Raw genomic sequence first — 20,814 nt, 5'->3', positions numbered from 1 at the left:
GTACTACAGTACTATAAATGATATGTCAGAAAAGAGTAGAATTTGTTGTTCATGTTAGTATTGTATCCATTACATGGGTATATACCATGATGAAATCTATGCTGTAGACATGTATGAATGCTTATGGTTTCCCACAAACAATATGTGGCATCCACAAACAAATTAATACACACACCACATCATATACAGCTAGTTTGTAGACTGCAGAGTAGCTAATCTTGGATACACACAACAGCAGTCACTTCTGTGTAGCTACAATGTCAATCACAGCATGAAGCCATGTTGTTTACACTGGCAATGTGGTCAGACAATTATGACACTCACAAATTTTAATTAACAAGAACTAACTGACTCCACCCAACTTTAGGCTTTGTGTGGAAAGGAAATGGTTTATAGAAACCATATTTCATAACAATGAATAATCTCTGGTAACAGCACTATCACTTCATTACATCTTTGTGAGAGAGTGCTTGTATGGTCGCTCATAAAAATTCGCGATCGTGCGCTTACAGGAAGTAGTATACTCACCGTGCAGAGATGCTATGGGCAATCTGCTAAGTGTAAGAAGTGTTGCTATAGCCTTGAGTACTTGACTAACGTTAACAAAGTCCAAACGAGCTCACACTGACAATGGAATCCTGTAACTTTATTGTTGTATGGCTTCTTTAGTATATGGAACTGCTGCCAATAGTGTAATGGTGAAGGGAACTTGGAAAATTTTCAAGGTCTAGGGTGGTTCGCGATCCTTGGAATACGAGCTTATTAATAGGTCATGGACACGCGGAAGGACTCAGTAAGCATGGCTATATAGTTTTTAGCTCGAAAAAGTGGATAACTTTTGCTGTACATGAGTGAAACAAAATAAGAATAATAATTTATGAAGATGAACAAAATGGCAAATTTTAATTGTGTCCCAAATACACATACTGTTTCCTTTTTACTTGATACTTACTAGTGGACCAATACTAATTGCAAATAACCACCAGAGGGTAGTTTTGAGTTGAAGGATGCTTTCCAAAGTAGTTTCTAGGCGTGCGTCCTATTAGAGTTTTGCAAAAAACATTGGCGATCTCTATTATGAACCCACTATCGTGGTTCACGATAGCCTGGCAATAGTATAGTCACAACTGAAGTAGAGATTAAAGGTCCACTAGCATAGCTGTAGATGTAGATGCTTTCCACAGTGTCATTGTTTTCTATTTCTATGATCCCTATGATCAGTACACAAATGAAAATTTTCTATTAATTTTCCTAACTTGCAGGCTTACTATTTTGTAATAACATACATACATAGTTAAGTCATTACTGGTGAACCATTACAAAGGAAGGAATACATGGTACCAGACCCATCATAAAAGTTAATTGTGTGACTGAACACATGCCCTGACTATTAATATTATTGAAACACAACATGGCCATTCCATTTCATTTTTAGCTATGTATGTTCCAACTGTTATACAGTGTAAGAATATTATGAGAAGCACCTCTGTAATCAATCCAGTCACCACTACAGAAATTATGACTGAACACACACCCTGACTATCAATTACAGTAACATGAAGTGGCAATTTCTCTCAGTTTCAGCAATTTTCCACCTGTTACACAGTACTACAAACAAGGAATGGTACAAGAAGTGTTTCTACAATCATTCACACTACAGAAATTAATGCACTACTGTGCACCTACATAGGTGGTAGTGGAGGAACACAAAGAAGGACAAAGGTGAGTCCTGCTGTTGTGTATAAGGGATGTCTTGGGGGTGAAGCAATGTCAAAAAGTGAATAAATCAAGCCCTTAGTCTTAAGTTACGCTTGGCTGGAGGAATCAATCAGTTAAATATTAGAAAATTCAGTGAAATTAACAATTAAAAATCCATAAAGTCTTGTGGGTTTGGGGCCACTCTGAAGACATTTATGGGGTTGGTTATGGCTAACCAACACAGACACTGCCAAGCTGTCATGAAGTAAAATTGAGGCTGTGAAGTGTCATAAAGCAAACAGTTCCAGAAGTGTTCCAATGCTTCCCGGAACCAGTTAGCCATTTAAAATGAAAGATCAATATAACCTAATAATATAGTTGCAGTATTTACTTTTCTAGGGCAAAGTTTATCACTAAATAGATTACTTATTAGAGCTGAATGAATTAAAGATACCAAATTTAATGGTATACTTTCTGTACAAAAATATAACAGTATTACTAAATATCATGGTATTAAAGTAATAGCTGTTGTTAAAGTACCTCAATAAAATACTGAATACTCATGGTAGCTCAGCAAGCCTTAGGTAAAAGTTACCACAGACAAACTTGTTTACATAGTTTAGTTAGCTGACTACATCAATACCTGCATACAAATATTATCACATGTCAGGTGGTACTCTAAATATGGGATGCACAGGGAAGCCATTATGTCCAGTCAGTGTGGTGGTATTAAAACAACAGGTAGTATTAAAGCACATTGGGTCACAAATATTTGTATGTGAAGCCGTTCAATATTCATCAACCAAATTAAAATCATGTTATTGTTAAGGAGCATGTGTGTCATTAAAATGGTGATTTTGTAAATTTGTCCTTGTATTACAATTATAAGCCAGATGAGCTACCTTAGAAAAGTACCTGGACTCTCTAACATTGCAACAAAGACAATACTCTACATTATAGTAGGAGACATGATCATCCCGGAAGCAATTCATTTTATAAAATAACATCACTGTTACAACCCACCTGGTTGTGATACCTGAACACAAGCTGTTATGTAGTGTTAATTACTCTCCAGCCGCTGGTTTATTCCTTTTATAACCACAAAATAAAATATTGTGGTGCTCATAAGTATATGTTAGAACATTGCCATGAGTACTATATGAAAAATAAAGTACAAGGTGTGCGGCCGAGATGCTAATAAAGCACATGGTGAAGCCGAGTGCTTTATTAGCATTAAGGCCAAGCGCCAAGTGGTTTATTTTTTATATAGCACGAGCAAGACAATAGTTTCAATAATTTATGGAACTTTCTAGTCATGTAGCTTCACCACACACTACGACTTGTAATTAACACGAGTTGCACAACTATTAGCAGCCTGAGTGCACACAAACTAGTTTAACAAAGTAACTTGTGCGTAGTTCATCATAGTTTGGCATGGTAGACGTTCATCGTGTATTTTGGCAGGTTTGGGTCATAACCTACAATCGATTCTATTGTGACACATGGTGAAGTATTTCCATGATATCTCCAGGACTTGTCCGTTTACATTAACAAATGTAACAGCAACGTTACCTTCTCCAAACCATCATCGAAGCATTTAGGTATGTGTATAAAAGCAATTCAGTAGTAGAACTCATATTGACTGGGGTGATTGACCACTCAGCGCGGCAAGGATTATCAGCCTTCAACGGCTAGGGTGATTAATCATATTGGTGTGACCACCACGGGCTATTAGCCTGCACTAGAGCATGTGGGAAACAGTGCTTTATTGCTCATAAAGAGTACTTTATTGCAATAAAGCACTCTTTGCGCTGCAATAAAACATTCTTTGTGGGCAATAAAGCGCTGCTTGTCCTAAAGCATACTTCATGAAATGTAAAGTACACTTTTCCTTTGATCTCGCCCATGCAAAGTTCTATAAATGCTGATAAAGGATAGTTGAAAAGAATAGTATAGCAAATTTAGTAAGCTAGATAGTCAGTTGGTAAGTCAGAACTACTAACCCACTTTCAACCCTGTAATAAAAACTATTGGGTTACCCATTTCCAATATGAAGCTAAGAATCATGAAATTTGGTAAATCAGCCAGATCGGCCTTAATGTATTTTGCGGACCAGACTCACGGACTGGGATTGCGGACTGGACTCATGTACTGAGCTGGAAACAGCTTTTAAACAATAATCCAGGCATTATCCATCTCTTGCAACACTAGAGACACTACTTTTGAGCTACAACTGCTGATACTGCTCTTCCTTACAAATCAACCAACTAGTACGCACACTAATTAATTAGAATACACTTACGATACACGAGTACTAGCAGTGATAAAGCGTCATAGAGGCTATTGCTGTATTACAGATGTTTTCCTTTATTGCTTTAGCACTAGTACTAGGGTTGTAGAGATGAGCCAATAATAATTCTTAGCAGGGTAGCTATAGGTGGCACCGCCCAGCGGGGGATGGGGCTATGCACATAAACTGGCTCATCACTACAGACCTAACACTAGTGCTAAGTACTGGAGCAACAAAAGGAAAACATCTAAACTACAACAATAGCCTCTATCACGCTTTATCACTGCTAGTGCCTGTGTATCGTAAGGGTATTTTAATTAATTAATGCATGCGATAGTTTGTTGACTTATTAGGAAGAGCAGTACCAGCAGTTATAGCTCGATAGTGGTGTCTCCAGTGTTGCAAGAGATGGATAAGGCCTGGATTATTGCTTAAAAGCTGTTTCCAGCTCAGTGCATGAGTCCAGTCCGCTAAATACATTATGCCTACAAGATCACTTTTGGCAAATCCAGTGAACTATTTCATGAAGCAGTCAAATTTTATAAAACTTCTATAGGCTACAATAAAATCATATACTATTTATTGAGCGGTTTTGTAAATACTCATTGGGTTAGTTACCCTTAATGGGCCTTATATATGTATGTATGTCAGGGACGGATCTAGGATTTTTAGAAGGGAGTTTCCAGCGGTAGTAAGACTGAGATGTGGGGGTCTGGACTGAGATATGATGCTGACAGGTTTTAGTTTTCCAATGCTTTAAATTATTTTAATGAAACTTGCTGTTTAAAACCTTCTGAAAGTTTCTGATTTATCAATGCTCACTAGCATTTAATATGTCATGTTTTCACCAATAATTATGTAGTTAGTTATGATAGATTGGTCTACTGAATCTTTGTGATTAGCGTCAAGTATTTAGCTAGCTTTATAGCTAGTCAAGGGCATTGAAACCGGGGAGGGGGGGGAAGGCCTCACGCTATTTTCAAAAGCATGTTTTAGCCCCCCACACTTTTTTGGCAAAGTAGCCAATTAACCAGAGCTATATACTTACACACACAGAAATACATACCTCCATATGAGAAGCCATACAACCATTATGCAAAAGCACTCTGCCACTCTCTGGGGTATGGAATCACCAGTCCACCGCAACTGTCAAGCCATTCACTGTAGCCTACTGTATTAAACACAAAAGCGCCTGTAATTTTATTTCTGTTACCCATATGCTTGTACGTGATATCTGTCATTCAAATATTTCCTGGATCCCATTCAGTGAGAAAGTTTAAACAGTAGAAAGAGTGTCACGTCCATGGAATTATATGATGTGAGGAAGATTTAACTCGAATTGAGGGTGGTAACAGATCTAAGAGGGCAGTCTCACTGTAGTGCACTAATTTATGGGAGTTGCAGATTAGTGATGTGCGGTATTGGATTTTGGCAGTCGGTATTTTTCCGGTACGATAATTGCTGTTAATCTTCGGTATCGGTATCAACATCGGTATTATTATATTGTAATAATTATATTTAATGTATGAATTGCTATTAAAATTAATTGTAATCATGTAATAATATAATCAATTAATCATGGCATTGTCAGCTGAAAATTTCAATCAATAACTACAAGTTCTTGTTTAGAAACACAAGCTGGTTAAGGTTTTCTCCACTTAAGTGTGATCTTCGTTGGGAACTAATGTACCCGGCAGCAGAAAAAAGTCTTTCAGATGGAGTTGACATGGCTCGTATTGCCAGGTACTCCTTGCAATCCTTGCCAAGGTAGGGAAATGGCTTTTGGTTCCTTTCCACAATGCTAAAGGATCCTCCTTTCTGTCGATGCATTCAACACTGCAGTATAATGAATTATTTTTCGTCTTTGTCTTGATTAGTTGATAAATCAGTAGATTTCTTCTTTTTGAGTTCATCAAAACTGTCCCATAAACATGTCTTCTTCTTGATGGGTACATCTTCTTGATCATCATTGACAACACTTGCACTGCTTGTAACTGAATCTCCTTGTGTAAGTGCACGCATAATGGAAAGAAGTAATCTTTTGGCTCTGACTAAAGCAGTATTAGTAAAACAGACTTCCTTATACCTGGGGTCTAATAAGGTACATATACTGTAAATTCTGTCTTCTTCATAATTTAACCATCTCCGTTCAATTGATGCAATTAAACCTACAACCACTTGCTGGCTTTCCTCAGAGGTAGGAACACTACTTCCTTGGCTTTCTGGGACATGGGTTTCATCATCATCGGGGACTTGTGTCTCAACATCATCAACTACATTCTTGCGGAGCTCAAACAATAAGGCATTCAGCAAAGGGATTACATTACTGCAACACACTCTCTGCTCAGCACTAAGCTCCCGTGTGGCTTCCTCCAGTGGTTGCAGGATTTGAATAAGTTCACTCATCATGCACTATTCAGCAGCAAAAAGACTCACCCTTGGTCCTGCAGACGAAGCACACATTACAGTGATTGCTGGTTTTTGTTCCAAAAGTCGGGTAAGCATGTAATAGGTGTTGTTCCATCTTGTTGGGCAGTCTGAAAGTAATTTGTGTTTTGGCAGGCTCAGTTGTTCTTGGAGCTGTGTCAGTCTTTCTGTACCTTTAGTTGAGCGATTGTAAAAGGCTACAATAGCCTTGGTTGATTTAATCATCTCTCGTATTCCTGGGGACATCTTAATACCATCATCGATGGTCAACTGCAGAGTATGACCGAAGCAATGCCTACTATTCCACTCACCAAGGCGTGATTCCAGGTCCATGTTAGAAGCATGATCTGTTATTACAGCAGACACTGCAGCTTGGTCGATAGTGAAATCACGAAGAATCTGTTTTAAACAGGAAGCTATATTCACACCAGTATGCCTCCCTGTGAAGGGTTCAACTGCTAGGCACAGTAACACAAGTTCAAAATCTGCTGTCAAAAAATGACAGGTTAGTCCAAGATAGGCATTGTTAGCCTCTGACGTCTACATGTCAGTTGTCAGAGCCATCTTGTTCTTGCTTTTCAGTACATCACTGGGCTTTGATTCAACTTCTTTCCTTGCCTCCTTGTACATAGAAGGAACAATAGATCTTGAAAATGTTGTCCTGTGGGGAATCTGATAGTGAGGTTCTAATTGTTGCATCAGCTCTGAAAATCCTCTATCCTCAACAAATGAATATGGCTGAAAATCATGGATCATCATACCAGCAATTCCTCTTGTGATTTTCTTGTGTAAGGCACTATTGCTATCCAGCTTGGTTTTTTTTGCAGCCATACCAGGTAAGGATTGCTGCGCGTGTCTCTTCAGCACACTAGACTGACTGCTTGATTGTTTACTTTTGTACTTTTCATCGGTTTTCCGTCTCACTTCCTCATATATTTTAGAATGTTTTGTCTTCAGGTGGCTCATTAAGTTTGAAGTATTTCCCTTCACAACTTTAATACCTTTTCCGCACTCCTTACAATTGGCCACGCGGTGAGATCCAGTCCTTTCCAGGCGTTCCTCCGTCTTTTCAAAGTAAAGCCATACTGCACTCTCCTTACTTTTCCCTTTTGCATTCACCGATTCTACAATTATAACATCCCGCCCAACCTCTTCCGTCACATCTTCAACCTCGTATTCGAGATCCGATTCTGTATTAGATGCCATTTTCAAGCGGCACGTGTCGTGGTGCAATCCAATAATTCAGTGCAACCCGTGAGGATACGCTAGCGCAATGGCAGTAACTGCAGTAATATACTAACTACCGTACTGAATCGAAGGATCATCAGAATATCGAGAGTCAGCGGTACTATCGGTATTTATCGGATTTGACGATTATATTGATGCAGTGATATTTATTTAAATAAGTATATTTCAATACCGATATCGAGCCAACCACGGTATATCCACAATTACCGAATTATCAATATATTTTTGGTATACCGCACATCACTATTGCAGACTACTGGCGATCTAACCAGAAATTATGAAGACTTTGGTGAAGTTGATTTATCAAGTAGTCTAAAGAGAAACGTACAAGGACACTGAAAATAAAATTGGCCAACCATGAAAGCAGTGTGGTAATCGCGTAATCGAAATTCCGGATATTAGTTAGTAAACTGGCCATGTAGCAAGAGGTGTGACATGGTTGTGCTACAAGGACTTGACAGAAAGAAAGGTCCTGTATAGAAGGAGTAAGTAGCAACTTGTTGTGTATGTTTTATAGAACTATAGTGTAGAATAGCAATAGCAGTGGCATGTTTAAAATATTAGTAGCGCACCCTCAAATAATACAGCAGTGCGGCACTATTCCAAGGATTTTATCCTTATATTAGGGCAAAAAAATAATAGTACCCCTGGGGCACAAATCGAGTAAATATGGTACATTATACAAAAAAAATATCAAGTACCAAATTTGAGAAAATTTAGCAACGAATATATAGATTAAAAATGCAATATCACCCAGCACTATTATTGCCTGATCAATATTTCATTAATGTAAATTCAGTGATCAAGTGAACTTTATCCATGGCCAGTATAAAATGTAGGAGTTTGTACCCACTGAGCTTTCATCACAGAGACATTTTTACAACTTTTTTGCTAGTTGCTTTAGTACTGATGCTTCACAGTTTTGAAATAGAACTGTTTTAACTTATGTATAGTGTATACTTAACACACATGCAATATGTCTTACATGTAGATCATACAATCGGTGATTTATCTCTGCCAACTCTGGGAAACTCCATCTGAGAATGTCTACCTCCAGTGATCAGTAGTAAGATAATGAACTTTTATATATGAAATGTTTTTATATTTCTGATTATAGTGGTACAGATAACAAGATAAATTGTGATGAAAGCCCAGAGTTACTATTGTTGATCCAACAACAATTGCCTGGGTATATAACAAAGTGTTTTCGTGCATCAGGGTTTGACTCTGAAGAGGTTATTGCTTCTATGGACATGACTAGTGATGGACCAGAAAATGCTATGAAAATAATGGAAGCCTACATAGAGAAACATTATTCGCATGATCCATCCGTGTATAGTGAATTCTCTGTTGGCCTTGAGGGACCGTTTGAATTTCCTCCAGGTCATAAAGTAAGGATTTGCAATTTTGTAAAAGAAGTAAAACAGAATTACAACAAAAAGAATTCACCTGTTTTCAACTGTGCAGTGAAGCCATCACAGCTAGCTTCTATACCTGATAATGAACAGCAAAATAGAAAAAGGTCAAATGTCACCAAGAATCCTCAATCAGATGGCAATCATAAAAAATGTAAGATGAGTATTGATGTGACCTTAAATGAAACACCTCCTGGCTTATCTCTTCAGCCTGAAAGTAAGGAACATAGGCAGGTGCAGAGCTCAATACAGAACTGGATAGAAGGTCACCAGAGTGAATTGCTCAGAAGCCTCAATGAAGATCATTAAAGCATTAAAACGGTACTACTGTAATGGTGTATGTACAATGCAAACTTTGTAACACTTCCATAAAATTACAACCTAAATTAACCCAAAAAAGGGAGTTCAGCATAGAATATCAAACTGGACAAAACATGTTACACCTTGCTATCTTAAAAGGCTTAAAGCAGACTCTGGACAAGCAAAGCTCACATTGAAGCCCATTCAGTTAGATTCTTCAAATGAATGTAGTTCTTCACAATCACGTCCATTAGACAGTGTATTAGTGAAGAAGGTAGTGTTATGTTCAAATGATAAAATTTCAAAATAGCCTTCTCGACATGAGTGTGCTCAAAGACAGTTTCTTAAAGCAGCCAGCGACCCATGCCAATCGCGCATAACGGATTACTTTCAAATACTAAAAGATATTGAACAATTGTTAAAAGCCAACTCAAAGTTGTCTGATTTGCTACAACAGTACAGGAAAGAGCAGTCAGAGGCAATCATTAGTCATGATGCATCATATACACCTATTCTAAGACAGCTTATTTTGAATGCAGAAAGGAATTTAGATCAAGCTCCAAACCATCGGAGGCATTCAGAAATTTTTTAAAATTCTCAACAGCTCTATTAATTTATGCTGGGCCACTGACATATGATTTAATCCAGAAAAACTTACCTGAGGCATTACCATCACTTCAAACTGTTCAGAGAATTATTTGCTCTGATTACAAAACATTTCCTGAAGGTTATTTCAAGTTTGATGAGTTTGCTTTCACATCAAGGAGTTTAAGGCATCTACAGCTCTATCTATTGGAGAAGATGCCACTCGTGTAATATCTCGACTAGATTATGACTCTGAAACTGATAAATGTGTGAGGTTTGTTCTTCCATTGAATGATAACGGTCTTCCTCTTGTAGATTCTTTTTCGGCTGTTTCTTTTAATGCTATGGAAGATATGTTCAGGTCTGCTGCAAAAGCTAAGTATGCCTATGTTTATATGGCACAGTCACTGTGTCTGACAGCTCCACCATTTTGCTTAGCCTGCATTGGCAGTGATAATAAGTTCACTGCTCAACATGTGATGTTGCGGTGGAAGCACATATATGAGGAATGCACCAAAAGTAGTTTGCTTGTATTAAATTTTGGTGGTGATGGTGACTCACATATAATGGGTGCTATGAAACAATCCATGTCTTTGATGAGTGCATCCAAAGAGCCACTTTTACAAAGCATTCCTTCATCTTCCAAGAATACCAGCTACTTGGAAGGAATGGTTTTGTGTGCACCCAAGATTAACAGTATCTTATGTACAGGATGGTGTACATGTTGGTGTAAAGTTGAAATCTAGGCTATTGAAACCTTCAATTCTTTTACTGGTTGGTCCAAATTTCTTTGCTAGTGGAAACCACCTTCAAATGGTTCGAATGGCATATGGTAAAGATCAACACAATCTCAGGGAGTGTGATATTAATCATAAAGACAAACAAAATTTTGATTCTGTTTTGCATATTATGGGTTCAGTCCACTTGTTAAGCACCATTCCTGAGGCTAAGGGTATCTTTGTTTATGTAAAAATAATGGCATCCACAGTTGATAGCTACCTTGATATGAGCCTTAGTCCCCTGGAAACGGTAGAAAAGGCATGGTATGCTAATTTGTTTTGTCAGATATTGGAGGGAGTGGATACTGCTAAATGAGAAACATACTTTGAAGCAGAATCTTCTCACCAACAATACATATCTGTGCATTGAACTCAATGCTCATGCTTTGTTAACATTCCTAATGAATGCTCGTTACAATGTGAATAAGAATGACGTTGTTTACTTTCCTTGGTTATTAGGATCACAATCCTGTGAGAAGACGTTTAGGAGTGCCCGCAGCATGAGCACTGTATTTTCTTCTGTACTAAATTTCAGTATTTTAGGATTACTTTGCCGATTGCACCGCCTTAACATCCAAGCAATGCTACAAGTGGATGCAGAGAAATCCGGAATTAGATTTCATCGTGCAGAGAAGCACATTGAGAGATCTGGCACAACATCATATGTTGTTCCATCAGTTACAAATATTACCAATCAAGAAATTAGCAAAGCAGTTGAGAATGCATTGGGCAGAGCAAAGGAAACTTTGGTAAATCTTGAAATGGATCAATTACTGAAGAAACGTTCAAAGTGGGACAATATGAAGTGGAGTAATGTAGGTGATTGTGATGCTGAGCCAGATGCGGATGATGATAGTGATTATAATAATGATCAAGAAGAAGACACTGAATCTGTGGCTAAGGAAGATGAGGTGGTATCAGCGATAGTACAGGAGGTATGTGAAGATGATCCTGTGGAGGTTGAAAAGGATCTACAATCAATCAGCCATCAAGGTATTGCTGGTGCAAAGACTTCTGAAAAGCTTGGAAAGTTTAAGAAATCTCTTGCCCCAGTAAAGCTGAATTCAGCAATGCCTTGTTATTCCTTTACTAGTACTGACAGGAAACATGTAGAAGTTTCACTGAATGACAGAACATTTTCAATCCAAATGACAAAAGCAATATGGCTATTGCAAGAAAGTGAACAAATCTTGTCTGATTGCTTATTTCGTGACAGAGACAAACAACCCTTTGCAAGTACATCGCATCCTCTGATGTCAATTTCTTGTGCAAACCCTGTAATAGCATCTACACTGACAGTTGGAGATTTATGTATTTATAAATACACCCCTGACTGGGAATTGGGATGCATACTTCAGTTTGCCAAGTACAACACTGACACTAAGAAGTACAGCAAACCTTATAAAGAGCTGAGTGTTAAAGTTTGCACATAACATGTCAGAGTGTTGTGTACATGGTACAAGCATGTAAAGGATAATACTGACATGTTTCAGCTCACACAAAACAGAGAACTGGAATACAAGTTGGCCTGAGCCTAATATACTCAAACTTTTACCTATTATTCTTTCCAGAATTTCCCAAAAATTTCTCCTATTATATTCTTTTTTTATTCTTTTATCTAGCCTATTGTTCCATAATAATGCTCACTTCGTTTCTGTAGCTATAGTCACTTAGTTCTCAAGATGCTGATATAAGCAGTAGTTTTACCAGAATTAATTAATTAATGGCTAGCCATAAATAAAGCATTCCACTTTACACATAATGGTTATTACAACAGACATAGAATAGCTATCAGGAGTATAACAAAAGAGTTTTCAAGTATCAGTGTATTAAAGCTGTAGCTATAACTACATGCTAAGTTTAGTGGATAATGATATCAATATGTTTGTTGAAAGACTTAAAGAAATACACTGGTATAAGATGTACAAGTTTCAGAATTGCAGATAATCATGCAGTTAAATCCCTAATGCTGTCTGCAGGTTGTTAACATGAAACGATCTGACTGCTCTATTAGAGTATTTGAAGTTCTATTAGGCCACACAAAGTTATTTCTGGTCCAGCTCAGATGCAAAAATTTACCAGGTGACCAGGCTTTTTTTTTTTTTTTTTTTTTTTTTAAATTTTTTTTTTAAATTTTTTTTTTACAAATGATTAATGCATACATAGCTACCAACTGCACTGTAATGTTTAGTATTAATGATGTAAAAAGTTTAAATTTCAGGAATCACAAAAGAAGGCACAAGCTGATAAACTCTATGAAAAAATAAACTGAGGATATAGCAGCAAACACGCCCATTTACAATCGATCGATCGCGTCATGCTAAGGAAGCATCTTGGAAAGCCTAACCAGAAAAAAAAACCGCTTTGAACCACAAATAACGTACAGAGCTATCTTCTTAACTGTTTTATAGCCTTTCTATCGTATTATTTTACACAAACTTCTTAGAGAAAGACTCGAGGATGTCCTGCATTTTTGTTTGCGTAAGAGAGAGGGCAACGCCCCCCTCTTTCCTTGAAGGAGACGCTATCTCTGGAAGCTTATGAGGCCTTCACCGTTGATTTTAAAGGTGGTAAATATCTATAAAACAGAAAGGGAAAACCGCTTAAGAAGAGTCGCCTAGGTACAGACACACGTTTTTACAAAAAACAGATTCAGTAAACAGGCGCGCGCACACAGCCGGCTGGGCGCGCAACTGGTTTAAAAATGACCCGCACGGGGACCAGAAACATATAATTGACTTTGTGTGGCCTTAGGGTATATCGATCTTTTAGAGGTTTTTCAGCTCCTTTCAGCCAGCACTCGTATAATAATGCCAGCTATCTATCATTCTCAGTAGTTTAGTACTTTCTTCTAGCTAATCAAGAATAGGCATGCCCCTTAAGATGGCACTAAAGCAATAACGCGCATTCTTGACAACAATCTGCTGTGTCTCAACGTGGTCTCAATTTAAGACATATTGAAAGTAAGTACTTAATTTTGCATACAAATAAACTATACATACAGGAATCTATCATTCGTAGAAAGTATAAAGTGTAGAACTGCTCTCAAACCAAGAAATTGGTGGTACTTAGTGGACCACAGAAGATGCCTTATCTCTCAATAACCTCAAGTTTAAGCTCCAATATTACTTCACATGATGAAAGCATACTATTACAACAATCATTCTACGTATCAATAAGTGGAAGCGATTTACAGGTCGAAATATATGGCATTTACAAGCAGATGAGAGCCTTGTTCCTCCGTTCGCACCAAGCGAAGAAACCATACAACGGATATATGATTTATTCAGACACTATTGCTTACCGTTCATATGAGGTTTCATAGCTGTTCAACTCATGTCTACAGAGAAAAGATAATGTTTGTAACAGGCTGTAAGGTGAGTCGAAACAAATAATAATTATTAGTGGCCTTTGTTTTGACATTGTCAAGGTTGTCAATTTGTTGTAAAGGTGAGTTACATTCCACCTGAACTGTGTAACAGCAGCTGTTTATTGTTTTTGCTAACAACTCACCTGTTATTCATGGCTGTTTTTACTCTTGGTAAGTTTATTATGGTTTTGTGCCGAATGATATGTATTTGCTATGGCTTTTTGTGCTTGTCATTGCTTTATAACCACCTTAATTCCACTGATTATTCCCGTGGACGTCCGATAATTCTAAAATTATGCCTGTAACCATCCTATTATTCCGGAATTATCTCATGAAATTGCTTACCGATTATTCTCATAATTATGCCGGCATATTAGGCGCAGGCCTAAATACAAGTCACTTGAAAGTTATATTTGCACTCTCCGAGAAGATTGCATTATCATAAAAAATTACAGTAGCAATAATGATTTATTGCCAGCAAGGCAGTTATTATTGACAACTAAGAAGTTTTCCATCAAAGAGCAATGCATGGAGTCTGTTCAAGTGATGGTAGAAGATTACAAAAAATCCAACAGTCATCAGAATACCAGAGAAAGATCAAAAAACAGTGCTACCACGGCCAGTCCAGTATTAATACCTGATGAAAGTGAAGTCGATTTAGCTACAGCAAAAGACCACTGGGTAAAATGTGGTGGAATTTCCCTAAACAAAAGAGATCTACAGCGGCTTACCAGTGGAAAGGAATTGTCTGATTTACATATTAATGCATTTCAAAACCTTCTTAAGATGCAATTCAGTTCCATTGGTGGATTGCAGAGCACTCTTTTGCAGCAGAATAAGTCACCTCTTTCAAATAAGAAAGAAAACAACTTGCAAGCTATTAACATATCAGGTAGTTCTACTGTTAAAAACTGGGCTGTACTAGAAATTAAGAACAAAAGTATTTTTTTGTATGACCCTGCATACACGTCAGTTGCTGGTGATGGCAAGCAAGTTATTGCTCACCTGATTAACACTAATGAAGACCAACTTACTGTGCATGTGATGAATATCAGCAAACAGTCCAGGACTACAGACTGTGGACTTTATGCAGTAGCCAGTATGTCCAGCTTGGCACTAGGCAAAGATCCATGCAGTATAGTATTTAAAAAAGAAGACTTGCAAGCACATTACAGATCATCACTGAGAAAGAGCAAATAACAGAATTTCCATCTACCCAAAGGCGTAAGGTAAAATCAAGGATACTACAGACAGAAGTTTTTGATGTGCACTGCATTTACAGAATTCCAGATGATGGATTGAAGATGGTGTGTTGTGATACTTACAACAAATGGTTTCATTCCGCTTGTGTTGAATATTCTGATAATAGAAAGAGCTGGTGTTGTACTGTGTGTAGTGATGCAAAACAGTAACTGACACTTAACTATATGCAGTAAAGATATTCAGATATTTTTATTCTGTTGTCATTATTACAGCATAATATGACTACCAAATAACAATAAATTATCAGTTTATTTAATTATCAACCAATGTTTGTGACTAAAACATAATCTTTTCAAACATTTGAGCTCAATCAGAATTTTGAGACCATTGTGGTAAATTATTTTTAAGCTATATAATTGTGTCAAGTTTACGCTGTTTGTAAAAGGGTACCTTTTCGCAAATCCTGTCACATCTTGAATGATAAAGTCAAAACGTTACTGTGCAATTTGATATTATGAGTTTGATAGTGCTACTAGCTAGCTACCTTGCATGCTGTAAAGCGAGCTACACTTAAGAGTAGATATAGCTAAGTAGCAGCCTATGCTATAATTACAGTACAAGCTGAAGCTGATATAGCTAGCTACGTACATAAACAAAACCGCTATATACGTAGCTAGCTAGCTGTTTGAATTTTAAACTGGAATCTTGGTATGGAATCTGGAATCTTTGCCTGAAATCTGGAATCTTTATGAAAAATTGGTGGGATTTGGAATCTTACATGCGAATTTGGGTTGGTGTTGGGCCCCCCAAACTGGCCACAAAGTTACAACTGGCCATGAAGCGACAAAAGTTGCAAACAGGTGCAATAGCACAGCTGAAGTGTGTTGATGGTCTAATGGCAACAGTGTTGACAAGCAGACAAATGCCAATATGCTTGCTGTCAGAAGGTCATCCGAGTCAGCAGTACTAACCTGGTTTCAATGCTGCTTCAAGTAGCGCATGTAAACAATATGTTTGATTAATAATGCATGTCATTATACAACAAAGGGTGATAATATAGTATTATAATACACTGTGACTTACCAATTTCTGTGTATCCATCAGATGTGATGGTAGTGTACATGAAAGTGAAACACAACAAATAATAACAACATTTAATACCTGTACCACACATATCATACACATGTACACTTGTCTACAAGACAATAAAGTGATAAAGCTGATAATGTACAGCCCATGTGTACACAATAACATATTATACAGTCAAGTGTTTGTCATAGTACAACATTTCAATTACTACATACATACACTTCCAGTGTACATACACACAACTATGTATTAGAAAATTTTAATAAAATGTGTGGATATAAAGGAAGTTGAATAATTAACTACAAAAAGTCGAGAACAACAATACCAACATGATGTTACACACATCTTCACTGGTATATTGTATGACCACATTATGTGACACACACAATTACAGTGTAATATGTGTTTAGCTAATAGTGGGTTAGGACACCACTTTTCTTCTCCTCACAGTAAACATGTAATCTTGTGTTGATAACAAACACAGATCTTAAAATAGGATCAGATCACTGTGTCACTTAAGTTGTTCTGTTGTATAAGGAAGTATAAAGAGCCACTAATAGTACTGGGTTATTATTAACCCACTCACCAGGTTTCGATATGTAAATGCCCATACCATCACATTCTAAATGCTCTGTAACTTCAGTGAAGCGTTCTAGTAGCCCCTGCACTTAGCCTGTAACAGGCATGCCCTTAAGTAAACGGGAACAGGGATAACCGGTCTCTCTTGCACCACTGCGCGGTTAGATGATGCAATTGCGTACTTTCAGAATGTCGATAACAAGCATTGCAGATGATTCTTCGAAGTGATAATGGCACTACTAGTAAAGAGAAACAGTAAGGAGAGGGATTACATAGGTTAGGGTAGTGTGTTTCTACTTTCGTATGCCTTGAAACAGTGATCTCATGCCTGTATGCACATGCGTGCTTGCTCAAATGCTGGAAAACCAAACTTAGAGATAATTGCTTCAACTGTTAACAGGCTAGTGATGTTTATTGTACTATTATAAATGCTAGCCTGTAAAGTTGTGAAATTTTATGGTTGGTTTAACTTAGATCAATTTTTGCACTTTAAAGGCTTTGTGGTTGCTCTTGTGTAAACAACAACTCGATAATCGAATTCCTTGTTCTATAGCAAGTTCGTTGGTATATAGTTTATAGGATTATATGTTATGGTGTGTAAGTTACAGCAGTTTAGAAGTGGTAGATTGGAGCCTCTACGGATTTGGCGGTGAGGAGGTTAATGACTACCTTAGTGTTATTCTTGATTATTATGTTGGATCATACTAGGTTATGCTGGCATAATTTGCAAAAAGGACACAGAGAAATTAGGAATTTTAAACTAGAGTAGAGACAATGTAGCTAGTACCACAAATAAAAGTACTGAGACAAGTTGGATTGGATTATTATGTAATGTCCAATTGCTATAAAACAATAAGAAGTGAATATCCCTACTGTGCGTTTCATCTTCTAATTTTTCTTATACCATATAGCGGGTATAATGTGTGAGGCGCAATTTCTGTGAAGAAGCAAATTTTCCTTCCAGCAGTAATATCTGTGATTATAACATCTGCGAACCCTTCCAATCATCAAAACACATGGTAACAATAAAAATCGTGGTATGCTACATGTGCAATGGCGTCTGAGCTTGTGTCTTAAGGGGCATTCTACTAATTCCTATGGCTTCACAAGCAAAGTCTTGGTTTTCATGATCTGTGCTTGTTTTTCATTCCCTTTGTGTATCATATGTGTTTGTGGTACTTAAAAATCACCATCTCCAATTAGACGTACTGACTTTAAGACTCAGTTTAGTATTTTAGACCTGAAGAATGGGAATTCTACAAATTTTGGATCGAGTCTCACAGTTTTGGTTCTACACTTCTTAAACTTTGCCATCTGCTACCTAAGCATATTCACAACAAAAGTATGTAAGTATGAAGTACTTGATCAAATGAGCCATTGAACTCTCTAAAATGAAAGAGTATTCTCCTCCTTTGAAGCCATACTAATCATACCTAATAATCTATTTCCATATTTTTTAAGATAATACTATTACAAGCCACTACAAGAATTTTTGGGGAGTTTCACAATTAGCTGCAGGAGGAGAATCAATTTTAGTGTTAAAATTACAGTGTTTTGTAACCACATAAATAATATGCACATAGTTCAGGGGATTTCACTCAGATTTGCACTAAACAGAAGTTCAACATCTCAACTAAAACATGTTTTATTCATCAGGTGGAGAACAGTATCTACAGGTGGTGTATGTTGGTTTTACAGCTTCGCAAAAGAAAGTCAGAAATAATTATGATGCTGAGGCTTGTGTATCTGTGGTTTTACTACATCCAGTACTACAGTACTATAAATGATATGTCAGAAAAGAGTAGAATTTGTTGTTCATGTTAGTATTGTATCCATCACATGGGTATATACCATGATGAAATCTATGCTGTAGACATGTATGAATGCTTATGGTTTCCCACAAACAATATGTGGCATCCACAACAAATTAATACACACACCACATCATATACAGCTAGTTTGTAGACTGCAGAGTAGCTAATCTTGGATACACACAACAGCAAAGTCACTTCTGTGAAGCTACAATGTCAATCACAGGTTATCAACAACATGAAGCCATGTTGTTTACACTGGCAATGTGGTCAGACAATTATGACACTCACAAATTTTAATTAACAAGAACTAACTGACTCCACCCAACTTTAGGCTTTGCACAGAAAGGAAATGGTTTATAGAAACCATATTCATAACAATGAATAATCTCTGGTAACAGCACTATCACTTCGTTACATCTTCATGAGAGAGTGCTTGTATGGTCGCTCATAAAAAATTGCAATCATGCGCTTACAGGAAGTAGTATACTTACTGTGCAGAGATACTATGGGCGATCTGTTAAGTGTAAGAAGTGTTGCTACAGCCTTGAGTACTTGACTAACGTTAACAAAGTCCAAACGAACTCACACTGACAATGGAATCCTGTAACTTTATTGTTATATGGCTTCTTTAGTATATGGAACTGCTGCCAATAGTGTAATGGTGAAGGGAACTTGGAAAATTTTCAAGGTCTAGGGTGGTTCGCGATCCTTGGAATACAAGCTTATTAATAGGTTATGGACACACGGAAGGACTCAGTAAGCATGGCTATATATAGTTTTTAGCTCGAAAAAGTGGATAACTTTTGCTGTACATGAATGAAACAAAATAAGAATAATAATTTATGAAGATGAACAAAACGGCAAATTTTAATTGTGTCCCAAATACACATACTGTTTCCTTTTTACTTGATACTTACTAGTGGACCAATACTAATTGCAAATAACCACCAGAGGGTGGTTTTGAGTTGAAGGATACTTTCCAAAGTGGTTTTTAGGCGTGCGTCCTATTAGAGTTTTGCAAAAAAACATTGGCGATCCCTATTATGAACCCACTATTGTGGTTCACGATAGCCTGACAATAGTATAGTCATAACTGAAGTAGAGACTAAAGGTCCACTAACATAGCTGTAGATGTAGATGCTTTCCACTGTGTCATTGTTTTCTATTTCTATGATCCCTATGTACACAAATGAAAATTTTCTATTAATTTTCCAAACACTTGCATGCTTACTATTTTGTAATAACATACATACATAGCTAAGTCATTACTGGTAAACCATTACAAAGGAAGGAATACATGGTACCAGACCCATCATAAAAGTTAATTGTGTGACTGAACACATGTCCTGACTATCAATATTATTGAAACACAACATGGCCATTCCATTTCATTTTTAGCTATGTATGTTCCAGCTGTTATACAGTGTAAGAATATTATGAGAAGCACCTCTGTAATCAATCCAGTCACCACTACAGAAATTATGACTGAACACACACCCTGACTATCAATTACAGTAACATGAAGTGGCAATTGCTCTCAGTTTCAGCAATTTTCCACCTGTTATACAGTACTACAAACAAGGAATGGTACAAGAAGTGTTTCTACAATCATTCACACTACAGAAATTAATGCACTACTGTGCACCTACATAGGTGGTAGTGGAGGAACAAAAAGGAGGACAAAGGTGAGTCCATGACAGGTGCATTGTAGCTGCTGTGTATAAAGGATGTCTTGGGGGTGAAGCAATGTCAAAAAGTGAATAAATCAAGCCCTTAGTCTTAAGTTACGCTTGGCTAGAGGAATCAATCAGTTAAATATTAGAAAATTCAGTGAAATTAACAATTAAAAATCCATACAGTCTTGTGGGTTTGGGGCCTCTCTGAAGACATTTATGGGGTTGGTTATGGCTAACCAACACAGACACTGCCAAGCTGCCATGAAGTAAAATTGGGGCTGTGAAGTGTCATAAAGCAAACAGTTCCAGAAGTGTTCCAATGCTTCCCGGAACCAGTTAGC

General features: G+C 37.2%; 1 protein-coding gene across 1 annotated transcript; it reads right to left on the bottom strand.

The window, feature by feature from the left end:
* Positions 1 to 6,400: 6,400 nt before the first annotated feature.
* LOC136247889 (zinc finger BED domain-containing protein 4-like) lies at positions 6,401 to 7,621 on the bottom strand. Its single transcript, XM_066039708.1, has 2 exons — positions 7,001 to 7,621; positions 6,401 to 6,955 (listed from the first exon to the last, which is right to left on the bottom strand). The coding sequence occupies exons 1-2, from the start codon at positions 7,619 to 7,621 to the stop codon at positions 6,401 to 6,403; spliced, it is 1,176 nt and encodes a 391-aa protein (XP_065895780.1).
* Between the last annotated feature and the right edge of the window lie 13,193 nt (positions 7,622 to 20,814).

The sequence above is a fragment of the Dysidea avara genome, chromosome 2 (assembly GCF_963678975.1).
Source record: "Dysidea avara chromosome 2, odDysAvar1.4, whole genome shotgun sequence".
NCBI classification, from domain to species: domain Eukaryota; kingdom Metazoa; phylum Porifera; class Demospongiae; order Dictyoceratida; family Dysideidae; genus Dysidea; species Dysidea avara.
Note: the sequence above shows the minus strand (reverse complement) of the source record. Positions and strands in the feature narration are given on the sequence as shown.

Coding starts and splice junctions, on each gene's coding strand:
- LOC136247889 (XM_066039708.1), bottom strand. CDS start 7,621: ATGGCATCTAATACAGAATCGGATCTCGAATACGAGGTTGAAGATGTG. Junction 6,956..7,000: donor TTGAATCAAAGCCCAGTGAT/GTACTGAAAAGC, acceptor ACTGACATGTAG/ACGTCAGAGGCTAACAATGC.